Source organism: Quercus robur, chromosome 9, assembly GCF_932294415.1.
Source record: "Quercus robur chromosome 9, dhQueRobu3.1, whole genome shotgun sequence".
In the NCBI taxonomy this organism is placed as follows: Eukaryota; Viridiplantae; Streptophyta; class Magnoliopsida; order Fagales; family Fagaceae; genus Quercus; species Quercus robur.
In genome coordinates, this window is record NC_065542.1 from 15,484,412 (window position 1) to 15,497,687 (window position 13,276).

Genomic DNA, 13,276 nt, shown 5'->3' on the forward strand with positions numbered 1-13,276 from the left:
GTTTGGGTTTTGTAGTTATTTTCTAAAAAATCCCCTGAGATCCAATATCATGGGATTGGGCGGAAGGCAACAAGCTTTTATGCAAAAAGCCAGATGGTGCAGATAGAATTGCTATTGGGTTGGGTTATATTCCCAACCAGGTTCAATGCAATTAAAAGGTATTTTTCAATTTTAGTTATTGGTATATGTTATTTTATATTTTCTTTTCTTTTCTTTTTTCAATGTTGTCATAAGAGAATCAATGGATCCTACGATTGTTGAAAACTCATTAAGTAATACTCAATCTAAGGTTGTAATCTATATAATTTAATTACCATCAATTTTAATTTTCTTCCTTTTAGTTATGGTATAGGCTTTTGAGTTTTTTTTTTTTTTTTGGAGGGGAGAAAATAGGGGCCTTTATGGTTATATTACACCCCCAGGCAGGACGCCAGATGGCCTCGGACGGGGTAGCCCGATCTCGGGGGCTCGCCTGTACCACTGTGTGGGGAGTTACCCCACTAAGGATGCCCACCAACGGACTCCTGCGGGCAGCGGGATTCGAACCTAGGTGTGGTGCACGAAGTGAACGAACCTTACCCACTCAACCAAGCCTCCGTTGGCTATAGGCTTTTGAGTTAGATTCCTGTTTTCTCTCTTTGAGTATGATAGATTGCATTGATTAACTTTTTTTTTAATCACTATCATTAATTGTTATAAAATAATTTACTGTAGATTAAACACTATTAATTACCAATTATTTATACTACATAAAACTCTATCACATAAAATTTAATATTTTACTTTTAACTAAAATTCTACTTCCAATGTTTAAGGTAATTTAAGAAAAAACTTAATACTTTCTCCAAAAAAAAACTTAATATTTATTTTGATTTATTTTGGTTATATATCATATTTAAATTTACACACTACACATGGTGCATTGTGAAGTTACTCAATATATATATGCAAAATGAATGTATTTTTCTCATGTAACTCACTAATTATTAATATAATTTCAATTAATACACATTTGTATGTATCATTGTTTTTATAGTCTCTCTCTAGAGATGATTGCTTGACTTAATCTAGACTTAAATCATTAATCTATTGTTTTTCAATAAAATTATTCTATAAATTTATAATCAAACCGCTTAGCGAAGCTTGGCTCAGCCCAAATCCAGTCAATAAGCAAGATACAGAGAGACAGAGAAATGACAAACAATTAAAAAAATTGAATAAAAAATAGAAGCTGATTTTATTACACAATTCCCACTCAAAACAAATTGTGAAAATTGAAAACAACTCAAGAGGTATTTTTTAAATAATTAAAAAAAAAAGTGTTCTGAAAATAGTATTAGTGTCAAACAAAAGATTTATTGGTGGACCTCACTTTTTTTTTTCTTTTTTCTGTTTTTTTTCCTGTTTTTGAAAACAGAAAACCGTTTTCAAATCTCAGTACCAAATAGGCACAGTTTGCGTTGCCTATTCTTAAGCCAAAGCCACGGGTACATCCTCCACGTGTAATAAGTGGGGCCCATTTGCATTGCCCATTTGTGTGACATGCCAATTGTTACATAGTACATAATTTTCCATATTTAGAATTCAGTCTCTCAGAGATGATTTCATTGATTTGAAAAAAGCACCATTTCCATCCACCACCATTATATTGCAGAATACAGAGAATGAAGGAGTAGTTGCTTCTGGGTCTTGGTTTCGCTTCACAAAAGAGCAAAGGCTCGTTTCTTTTTGAAACTATTTCATGGGGTTATTGTTGTTTCTTTTTGTACTCTTATTTTTGCCAATAGACGTATTTCATACTTTCATTTTTTTGGGATTTTTAGACTTGATTATCAGCTTCTACATTCAATGCTTTGTTTCATTTATTATGAGGAAGTAAACATGCTTGCTTTTTGCTAACCCAGTTGTTCAAACTTGATAAAAATGACAAATATGAAAGCTTGAGAGCTAAGAAAGCAAGAGAGAGATAACAAATCAATATTAGGGTTTCTCTTATTCTTTCATACCCTTCATCTATTGCATTAATATTGAAGATAATGGCATGTAGGGCATTGCTGATTTATGCTCTTTAATTTTATTGTCCACCTAAGTTAGTTCAAAGTTCTAACATTGTTAAGATACCGGTTTGGGAAAAATGTTGTCTAGGCATGATGGTAAAGAGTAATCGATATGGAGTTTATGTCATAGGTTCAAATCCTATCTTATCTATCAAAAACAATATGCAATGGGGTAGTGATATTGCCCAAGGAATGTGGTTACTTACAAAGCAATCCAAAGAAGATGACTGGGGTTGGATATTTCTACCTATTTTAGCTAGGCTATTAGATGTAATATATCCTCTTCCTAACTGCGGAAGTGACCAGGAAGCCATGACCCTTCACTTCACCATCCATAAATTCAGACTGAACTTATTGAGAACTGTAATACGGAGTCAGTTATATCATTTGTATAAGTAGCAATAGTAGGTAACTAGAAAAATAAAAATCACAAAATATTTCTTTGTGTATCAAAATAAATTTATTTTGTTGTCTTCCTTCCTTTTCTGTATTCCTTGTGGCTAATTTTGCTTAGGAGGATTGTTTTGCTTTAGTCTTTTCCTTGTTTCATTTTTTTGGTGCATTTTGAAATCTCAGCTGCTGCAATAACGCTGATTTGAGGTGTTTTCTCTATAAAAAAAACTATGTTGTGTGTAGGAACAGGGTAAGGACCTAAGTGCAATGAGGAACCAAAAGTTTTCACGAGTTTCAAGGAATGACATCAAAGAAAAAAGATCAGAGGAGAAAGCAGTTTTAGTGTCAGTAGCCGGTAAATGTCTTCCTCAGTCTTCTTCATACAGGAATAACATTGCTAATGAGCCATTTGTGGAGGAGTCCGAAGAGGAACCAAGTGAAGTACAGGAGGATCCGGAAGAGGAACCAAGTGAAGTAGAAGAGGATCCAGAAGAGGAATCAAGTGAGGAAGTAGGAAATAAGTTAGAAAAAGAACCAAGCGACGACTTGGAAAAGGATCCAGAAGAGGATCCAATTGAGGAACTGGAAGAGGAAGCAAGTGAGGTGGGGTTGGAACAAATTGAGGAGCCTTCAGAATGTGATGCTCAGTCCTTTTTTAACCACAACAACAATTGGAGTGAAGAACTAGTTGAGGATCCACTAGAAGCATCTCTATCTGAATGCCTCTCAGGCACTGATCCTAACGGTTCATACAAGAAGAAGAGATCACCGGATGCGTTAACTGGCGAGTCAGTTTCCTTGCAACGTTATCAGTCACAAAAGAAATATAGGCAAGAGGAATCCTTTAAACCAGAATCAGAATCTTGGTATGCTGCTCATCTCCATGGTCACTCTGGGCTTGCCATGACACTTGATGATAAAGGTTCTGAACAACAAGAACGTACAGGGAGTTCTGGAAAACGAAGACGTAGTAGATGGGACAAAGTAGAGAATGATCAGGCTAATAAAGGAAAGAAAACTAAATGGATTAGTGATGATTCGCAATTGAAACAGATAGGTACACTTCAGTTGCCTTATTTCCGGAAAGAGCTTGTTGCAGGATCAAAATTGGAGTAAAAGATTCAGAAGTTGAAAGATGAACTAGTAGACATAAGCAAAAAGTTGCAGGCATCTGCGCTTCATGATGACAGGCCTATGGAGGAAAGATCTCATTCACCTGAACCAGTGTATAATTACTTTGGTATCAGAATAAATACACGCCAAGAAAGGCTCCATCAGAAACTTCTCCAAAAACGTCAACATATCATATCTAAGTTGATTCAGAAGAATCCCACTCTTCAACAGCCTTTGGAGAATAAGTCCTCGAAGCTGTTTAAGAAACTTTACATACCGGTGAAAGAATATCCTACCTACAATTTTATTGGACCTATAATTGGCCCTCTTGGGAATACACAAAAGAGAATGGAGAAGGAAACAGGAGCTAAGATCTGTTTAAGAGGTAAAGACATAACAACAGATCCACAGAAAAATGATGAAGACTTGCATGTCTATGTTGAGGCCAACAACCAAAAATCATTGGATGCAGCAGTTGGGATGATTGAGAAACTACTAAAACCAACTGATGAGGGAATGAATGAGCATAAGTGGGGCCAGTTAGAGAAACTTGCCACATTGTAGGCAAATATGTGCAAAGTTTGTCACGATCATGGGCACCAGTATTTTGCCTGCCCTCAATGGCAATCTACTTTTAAAATGGTATGCTGTGACAAATGTGGCAGCTACAACCATCCCACAGAAACTTGTGGGGCAATAGCAATGTCTCCACAAAGCAACTCTGGGCAGGGTTCTGGGTCTACCCTTGGCTCAACTACAAAAACACAAGACAAAGCTAATAAAGAAATTGATGAAACAAACCTCTATGTTTGCTTCCTACCAAAAAATGTGGATGACAACCGATTAATGGAGCTGTTCTCTCCATTCGGTAAGATTACTAAAGTAAGAGTTATGAGGAATCTAACCACAGGAATTAGTAAAGGCTTTGGCTTTGTCAAATTTGAAAACCAAAGTGATGCAGTTGCAGCAATGGCACATTTCAATGGGTACAGAATGGATGGACATATGTTGTTAGTAAAAATAGCTGGGATGTATGATAAAGTAAAAAATCCAATTGATGTGCACTGTGACAAATGTGGCCGGTACAACCATCCCACAGAAACTTGCCGGGTAATAGCAATGTCTCCACAGAGCAACTCTAGGCAGGGTTCTGTGTCCAGCCTTGGCTCAACTACAAAAACACATGACAGACCTAGCAAAGAAATTGATAAATCAAATCTCTATGTTTGCTATCTACCAGGAAATGTGGATGACAACTGATTAACGGAGTTGTTCTCTGCATTTGGTAAGATTACTAAAGCAAGGGTTATGAGGAATCAAACCACAAGAATTAGTAAAGGCTTTGGCTTTGTCAAATTTGAAAATCAAAGTGATGCAGCTACAGCAATGACACATTTCAATGGGTACAAAATGGATGGACATATGTTGTCAGTAAAAACAGCTGAGATGCATGAGAAAGTACAAAATCCAATTGATGTGCACTGTAACAAAGGTGGCAGCTACAACCATCCCACAAAAACTTGCCAAGTAATAACAATGTCTCCACAAAGCAGCTCGGGGCAAGGTTCTGTGTCCAGCCTTGGCTCAACTACAAAAGCACAAGACAGACATAACAAAGTAATTGATAATACAAACCTCTATGTTTGCTACCTACCAAAAAATGTGGATGACAACCAATTAATAGAGCTGTTCTCTCTATTTGGTAAGATTACTAAAGCAAGAGTTATGAAGAATCAAATTACTGGAATTAGTAAAGGCTTTGGCTTTGTCAAATTTGAAAATCAAATTGATGCAGCTGCAGCAATTGCACATTTGAATGGGTACAGAATGGATGGACATGCGTTGGCAGTAAGAATAGCTGGGGCAGCACCAGAATCCTTGTTGCTGAGCCATCTTTCACCATACCGAAGGCCTCCACCAGTTTTTCCAAATGACACAGGCCAAATAGCTTCACTTGGGTGGACACCAGGTTCAATACTGTCTATGCCTCTAACCCCCTTTCCTATAAGCCATGGCATGAATTTTCTTTCATCCTCTATCTATGAAGAGCATGTTTGTCCTTAGAAGTGAAGGCTTAGACTTTGCTCCTCCGCCAGGCTTGTCAAGCCTCTCTGATTTACCTGGTTGTAGCAGCCTTCATTCATCTTCTAACTCTTCAAACCAAATTCAATCCACATCAGGTGGTTTGATCGCACGGTTCCCTGGTAATCCAGATTACCCTAGTTCTGGATTTGAGACATATTTTATGACACCAACAACAACTATACTAGCAACATCAACACCTATGCCAGCTACAGCAACACATTGTAGTCAGACACCAGAGAGCAATCTGAAAACTATTCCTTCACCCAAAACAAGTGCTGAACCGTTGGACACTAACTAAAGTGGTAGCACCAACATTTTGGCTTTTCTACCACTGTTTCTTTTCAGTTAGTCAAGCATTTACTTGGTGCAGTGAATGCGATGGGTTGTGTCTAATTTTTAACTGTAAGTTTTTCCAATGGTGTTCTCACTCTCTCTCTCTCTAAAAAATATTCTGACAGTGAGGGAGAGGCAAGAATTGCATAGAAATATCTTGTCATCTTCCCTTTTACCTTTGTTATTTGCTTTTGTTCCAGCCCTTTTGAAATGTAGTAATTGGCCTCTGCTTAAAGGCACTGGCCAACCTGGTCAGCATGAGGGCATGCAGTGGTTCAGAAATTCTTGTCAGCAGTTCATTGCTACAATATTTGAGTAAGTGATCGTTTTATTCTTGTGCAGTAGCTTATGATATCTAATTGCCCATGGGAATTGTCAACCGCTGCTCTTGTTGGTTAGGATGTGGTTGATAAGGACACCTCTCTTGACTTGAATTTTCTATAATGTAGACTGCAGCAATTCAGTTAACTTCATCTGTGATTTTATTGCTGTAAAATGCAGACCCAAAAAAAAAAGGAAGACAGATATTTGAAACTTAGAAATTCTGTGATTCATATGTTTAATTTTCTTTCCATAACTACCTGGTGAAGTATTACAATCTTTTTGTGAGGATGAACAAAAAAAATGAAAGAAAAAGTGGAGGAAGAATTGATGGTTTGTTCAAAGCAGCAAATTTGAAGTTCATCCGAAATAAAGGTCTAGCGTTTTTTTGTTCCTAACTTTAATTTGATTAGTATTTTCTTTACCAGCAAAAAATTAGCTACCTTTTTTTTAAAATTTTAGATGCTACATTTCCAATCACTGATTTTTTTCCCACTAGGTTGTTGAAGTTAAAAAGTCTGCCTGAGAAACTCTCTGCTTTGATAAGACAAATAGGAACCCAGTGAATTGGCAGGGTGAAAAGCAAGCAGACTGCATCACTCGTTAAATCCTTGTTACTAACATGAAGCAATGTTAATGGAGGAGCTGATGAAGTGCTGGTACAAAGCTCCTCAAAAGCAGACCTTCAAATATAACTACTAGTGGCAAACCATGGAAATATACAAGAAGGGATGAAGGGAGAAAACAGTAATGTAAGCTAGCATGAGCTTAAGAAAATCCAACTGGTTTTTACAGGAATAAGGGTAGTTTGTTTGGCTTTTCTTCGGGTGCTAACTGGCTGCGGAGGGCAGGGGATCACAAAACAAAAATCACTGTAAAATGTAATATATATATATATATATATATATATATATATATGAACAGAATGGAATCTTCCTACTATGTTCATGAAATGGTGATAAACTGGAAACACAAACCAATTAGGCCTAAGTTCTCACATATTTTTCAGAATACTTTCTTATAACATAAACCAAGCAAGCCCAAGTTCCTGTGCTGCTCAATAAATTTTCCTTACCCCCTCTTAAGATTGAACTTATGCTTATGATGTTGATAAGGTTGAAATTGATTTGTCATTGATAAAATGCAAAATATAATTAATAAAAAAAAGGTAATAAGCTTGAAATCCACAGGCAAAATTGAAGTATGGAATACAATCTTTAGCTTGAAACCAAATCACAAACTACCAGAAAGGTCTAAAGCCAAGAACTATAGATTTGAGAATGAAAGAATTTGAACTTTACATCCTACGTTTGAGATTTCAGATTAATTTATCCAGTATCCTTGTTAATACATCTAAATATGATTGTTACACAATACACACTCTTTTTATAGCAAAAAATTCATTAAAAGAAAAGAACAAACCTTAGTACACAGGATGTATACAAGGAAACACCACGCTGTCTCTACTAACCACAAAGAGGAGACTGAAGAGGTACATGACATGGAATCAGTTTCATTGGGAAAATCCAAACTACAATTACATTAGACTTCTTCATGGCTATTCAAGAGATTTCATCCCTAATGCTGGCTAAGAACAATCTTAACTCTCTTGCCATCTTCTCATGTTCAGGAGACACATCAGTTTCTTATTCACTCAAATCAATTACATCAATACATTGACCATTTGATTTTGGAAATTTGGATACTATACGGGATTGTCTTGGCGGGGAAGGGCTTAAGAGATCAATGACCTCACTCTTAGCAGTACTTGGACCAACTTCATTGCAAGATATATCATCACTGCCCTTTGGATCAAGCCACAGATCTTGGTTTGTTAGATCAACTTCTGGTGCAGCAGTACGGCTTTCTGATATCTCCACATTTGAAGAAAAGGAGGCATTGTGAACAGAACTGCTTTCTAATTCGATGTCAAGTAATAGTCTTTGGAGTTTTAGGTCAATTTCAGTCACAGAAGATCCCTTTTCTGATTTGTTTGGCCTAGTTTTCCTGTGATTTTGTTTCTTCCTTTCAGCTCTTTCCTCCTCAAATTCCACAATCTTCTCAGGACAAGCACTTTGGACAAACAAAAAGGAATAAAGGATAAGGAAAACAAATTTTCCAGTATTAAAAGATATTAAAATAAAAACAGAGATAAATACTATTTGCTTATCCAGAATACCCCTAAGAAATATCTGAAAAATGATTGTAGAACTTTTTGTTTGCTCAGTTCCAGGTGTAGAACTGGATACCCTCTGTATGGGCCATGAAAATGTTAAAAAAATAAACATTTACACAGCATTAAGCTTTTAACAGAAATTCATTAATTAATATAGAATATGAACGGCCTTCTTGATGTGTTCCTCTCAATGTATTATTTAAGAATATTTGTTGTACTTAAATATGTTCTTTTTTCTACTCACATATTGGTCTAAACTCCAAGAAACAAAAGGGGAAAACAGAAACATACTCTATTGATTGATTGTTAAAAAAACCTAAGCTTTCATTAGAAAAGATTCCATGCCTGTTATAAGTTGCAATCTCAAACAAAATCTTTCAATGTGCATGCAACCCAAAATCCATCTCGGATTAGATGCAGCACCACCCAACTTTATACTTAAGTCACTACAAAAGGATAAAATTCATTACCTCTCTACAAGATCCGCTGGTACTATGGAGGTCTTAAGTCCATCGAAATCCTCCCATGAGACCTCATAACAATCTCTTCCCTGAACCTTTCGATGCCTGATAATTTTTGAGACCGGGCATTTAACCGGTATCTGTAATTGGGAAATATTACTAGTCAAATGAAAGAGGAATCGTAAACCTAATACGCCACAAAATGGTTAAAGATAGAAAAGTACAAACAACATATTGACTCAGATTTTATCAACTATGTTTAAATGTGAAAAGGGAGCATTTATATGTCCTATGGATAAAGTCATTGCACTTTTTTATAAAGTACATATAATCAGTTACCTTATTTTCAACAGTAACTACAATAAATTTATGCCAGAATTGCTTCTTAGCATATCATGAAATCAAAAGAGCTAGTGGCTCCAATTTTAAAAATAGTCCAAGCAGAAGGATAGAGCATAGCTTTCAATATAATGCAAATGACAATTGACATTCATTCTTTAAATGCTATTTTTAAAATCTTCCAGGGTAGTACTAATGGTGCAACTGTGCAAGTTTATAGAACATGAGTGACCAAACAGAATTCTATCATCATAATTTACCTTGAGTAAACCATTAATGAATAAGGAATTAGTGTAAAAAAAAGAAGAACAGCAGTACCTTGTGTAATGGAAGCTTCAGTCCTAGATCTGATGAAGTTGATCGCAAATTAGAAAATCGCCGTAAGTTTCGTTTGGCAATCTTTGGAAGGATATACTCATCTGAGATATGAATCATGAATAAGGTAAAAAAACAAAAATAAGAAGGCAAACAAAAAATAAATAAATAAATAAATAAAAAATGGAAAAACATATAATAGACCAATTTGCCATACAATCTAGGAAACGTTATAGATATTATATTTTATGACACCCTGTAACCTCAAAAAATTCCCATATTTTCTATGATTTTGGACACAAGCAAATTGTGTTGACAGAAAATCCCAAAAATCTAGAAATATGGACACAGCAAACGTCTTAGTGAATGTATAATGTTAACCATGAATTAATCTATTGTGAAGCGCATGGGTATGAAACTTAGAAAACAATCACTAAGTATCTGTGAAGTATCAAGCACAAATGCCAATATGATACAATATGGATACCATCAATACTTCATTTCTTTAATCTGGGATATGATATGACAGGGTTAAGCTTATTAATATTTTGTAATAAATGTGCCTAAAAGATGAATAACAAACTTTAAAGGCATAAAATAGCTACAAATAATTAAACAAACTATGAAGATTTTTTTAAAAAAATGATCCAAACCCATGCTAGACATTTATGAAGATTTAGAATTTTGAAGGTCTAAAACATTTTTTTTTCCTCGTGTAATTACTTTATGAAAATAGAACAAGTACAGGGGGTGTAAAATATATCCTCACTTATATCTGTTGAAATCCCTATTTTTCCTTAAGAACAATCAATTTTTACCTCAAATTGATATGTGCCATATCCATGTCCTACCCAAGATTTTCACATATTCATATCACATATATATTAGAATAGATATGGCAGGCATTTTGAGTTACTTGTGCTTTTTTTTTTCTTTTTCTTTTTTTAATTCAAACGTCACAACAAGTGGGGGAGGGGGGATTCGAATCTTGGTTCTCCTCAGGAAGTAGACTAGGCAATGCCATTGAGCTGCAAGACTCTTGGTGAAATACTTGAGCTTGTTCAATATGTATTAAGTTTTTTAACTAAGATTTATAGAACTCATAACATTCTGCAGATCTTTCGGACTACAAACAAGTGATGACACAGATGAGCAGGGTTCATGCTCTTGAAGCATCTGGAATGACAATTCTCAAATATAAGCATCCTACAATTACAACGTATATCCACCAAGTTTTAGATCCAAATTAGATGACTTGAACAATTTAAAATTTTAAACCACTGAAAAAAACACACCAAAAATTTTAACCATTGGAAAGATCCGACATCCTGACTTCACATGAGAATTTTGTTTTGGGAGTTACCAGGACAATAGCCAAAATCCTTGACTTCCATTTAGCTACTACAAACTCTGACTATTTAAGACAACCAAAATCAACAATGTGCTTGTATAAATTCTTACATTTGATGTGTGTGTGCATGAGCATATAAGGCATGAAATATGAACAAGGGAATGAATGAAGAACCTGTTTTATCAAGAGACCACTCAAAAAACTGAGCACATATCTGCTGAAGTTTGGCACGTTGAAAAGGATATTGAGCAAGAGCCCTACAAAGGCAAAGCAATAAAAAAACAACTTCAGTACTTCACACCCAAGATTTTGCAATATAAGCACCACACTACCACAGTCTAAATCCAGTTCTAGATGGGCTAAGAATAATACAGGCTGAGCAGGAAAAGCTGAAACTTACCCAGCTGATGGTAAGCTATGAGCTTGAGTTTCACTGCTTTTGGTGCACCCTATTGAACCATGCATAGGTTCAGATTGATATACATGCTGTGGTCCATTACAGGAAATTGAGGTTAACAGGTACTACCAACTCTAGCACTATTACATGGTGATTTTTGTGCAGATATCAGGTGCGGGCACTCATGTAGCATTTTGCATGAGATACATGCTAAGCCTTTGCAAATAATAAATTTAAAGGTGTATTCATGTCTATTTTCATGCCCTTTATTTATTATTTTGTGAAAAAGCTCATTAATTATAATACCCACTGGTGAAAAAAAAAAAATTCTCCCAGTTTATAAGTAACTTGTCCTATACATATAACTTGTCTCCTTAAGCAGATAATTCTCAATAGACCAAAATATTCTTACCATAATAATATTAGAGACTAGATGATATGGAATTGATCTACAGATAAATGCTTCATTGCATTAAAGTGTTTCTATCATTAAAAGATTTTCCATGGGCCAAATACTCAAATGACATATCACTTGGCAGAATCAGCCAGAGTATATAGAATTTTGGCTGATTAAATTAGCTTTGCCAAAACCAAATGAAGTTGCATATTAGTCTCAGTTATAATGAAATATGCTTTCCTATCACAGGGTGGGGATGTAGATTTTAAAAACAGCAATGCTTGACATGCTGGAAGTAATATCACATCATATATGCTTTTATCAGAAAAGCCGGGGAAAAAGAGAGGACATTCTATTGGATTTTTTTTGGGGGGGGGGGGGGGGGGTGAATAAACTGACAAATATCATTATTTCCAGTACTCTAATGGAATCAGAAAGACTGGGTTGTTTTAAAGAATTTTACCTAATTGATCCTTTCATATAAATACATGTTGCATTCCCACATCTGTAAAATGATCAAAAGCCACAACCTTGCAGCTGCTGTTCAGCTTTTGGAATTGGGCATGGGGTTGACTGGTTGAGTTCGTTAGAGTTTAAGACATGACTGGAGCAGAAGAAAGAAATGAAAGATGGTGTATAACAAATCATCTATAAGTTACACGAAGGGACGAACAGTAGTCCCAAGCAGCAACAAGCATTAGTCCCAACAAACAACAGAACTGATGTTTTTACCTATGCACAGCATCAGAATCTGCCGAGTGGCACTTGGGCTTCAAATATGCATCAATAACTTGCAAGTGCTGGTCATCCCTTTGTGAATCATGCTTAATTCCTACAAGACCATAAAATGTTCAATGGTAACAGCAATGTGAAGTCTTCCATTTGTAAAACCAAATATTTGGAACTAATAATCAAAACACATGCATAGCTATAAAACAATAGCAACGACAAAACCTTAATCCCAAAATTTTGGGATTGGCTATGGATCTCAATAAACTAATTTAGGGTAGGCCACATATATTATCCTATCCAAAATCATGCTATCTGTCATGTCTTTAATTATCATATCCTTTTTCACTTTTTTTTTTTAATTGGTAAAATAAGTTATTAATGAAAAAGGTTTTGACTGACTCATGATGATAAATACTCCATAACCTAAAAGAATTACAAAATTACACAAAACAGGTTATTTGAGACCCCACACACATGACCTATCAAACAAAGATTGAAGTAGCAAGACTTCAAGCTAGTTCTTTAAATTGACTTTATCCTTAAAGACCCAATGATTGTGTGATGCGGGAGACGCAAGAAGATTTTTATTTAGTATTATTTATGTTTGCAAGTCAATTGTATTTTTTATATTTTAGGTCCTAGTAGTTTATTAGACTATTAATATTTTAATTTGGAAGTAAGGTTATTTTCGTAATAAAGCAATTAGGGTTTCCTAGCCAATTAGAACTAGAGTTTAGTAATCCTTTATAAGCAATCTATTGTACTCCTCGAGAAGATAGTTGATATTTTGATGAATGAAAACAATG

At 35.3% G+C, this 13,276-nt stretch overlaps 3 protein-coding genes across 3 annotated transcripts in view; 2 read left to right on the top strand and 1 right to left on the bottom strand.

The window, feature by feature from the left end:
- Positions 1–2,717: 2,717 nt before the first annotated feature.
- LOC126700766 (uncharacterized) lies at positions 2,718–3,566 on the top strand. The gene has a single exon (XM_050398954.1). It carries the CDS (start codon positions 2,718–2,720, stop codon positions 3,564–3,566), a length of 849 nt encoding a protein of 282 aa, XP_050254911.1.
- A 78-nt stretch (positions 3,567–3,644) lies between these two features.
- Positions 3,645–4,823, top strand: LOC126700767 (splicing factor-like protein 1). Its single transcript, XM_050398955.1, has 2 exons — positions 3,645–4,123; positions 4,229–4,823. The coding sequence occupies exons 1-2, from the start codon at positions 3,645–3,647 to the stop codon at positions 4,821–4,823; spliced, it is 1,074 nt and encodes a 357-aa protein (XP_050254912.1).
- Positions 4,824–7,618: 2,795 nt separating this feature from the next.
- LOC126700769 (single-strand DNA endonuclease 1-like) overlaps positions 7,619–13,276 on the bottom strand; it is a 55,632-nt gene continuing 49,974 nt past the window's right edge. The window contains exons 10-14 of the mRNA XM_050398956.1: positions 12,471–12,570; positions 11,119–11,201; positions 9,597–9,697; positions 8,949–9,079; positions 7,619–8,375 (exon numbers count right to left, since the gene is read on the bottom strand). Of these exons, the coding sequence (XP_050254913.1) occupies positions 7,949–8,375; positions 8,949–9,079; positions 9,597–9,697; positions 11,119–11,201; positions 12,471–12,570 (842 nt within the window). The 3' untranslated portion in view covers positions 7,619–7,948. The remainder of the gene's footprint in view (positions 8,376–8,948; positions 9,080–9,596; positions 9,698–11,118; positions 11,202–12,470; positions 12,571–13,276) is intronic.

Bases quoted from the DNA above. Each gene is read 5' to 3' on its own strand.
- LOC126700766 (XM_050398954.1), top strand. From the start codon at position 2,718: ATGAGGAACCAAAAGTTTTCACGAGTTTCAAGGAATGACATCAAAGAA.
- LOC126700767 (XM_050398955.1), top strand. From the start codon at position 3,645: ATGGAGGAAAGATCTCATTCACCTGAACCAGTGTATAATTACTTTGGT. The intron at 4,124-4,228 runs GTAGGCAAATAT...CAAATGTGGCAG, and splicing joins TTAGAGAAACTTGCCACATT to CTACAACCATCCCACAGAAA.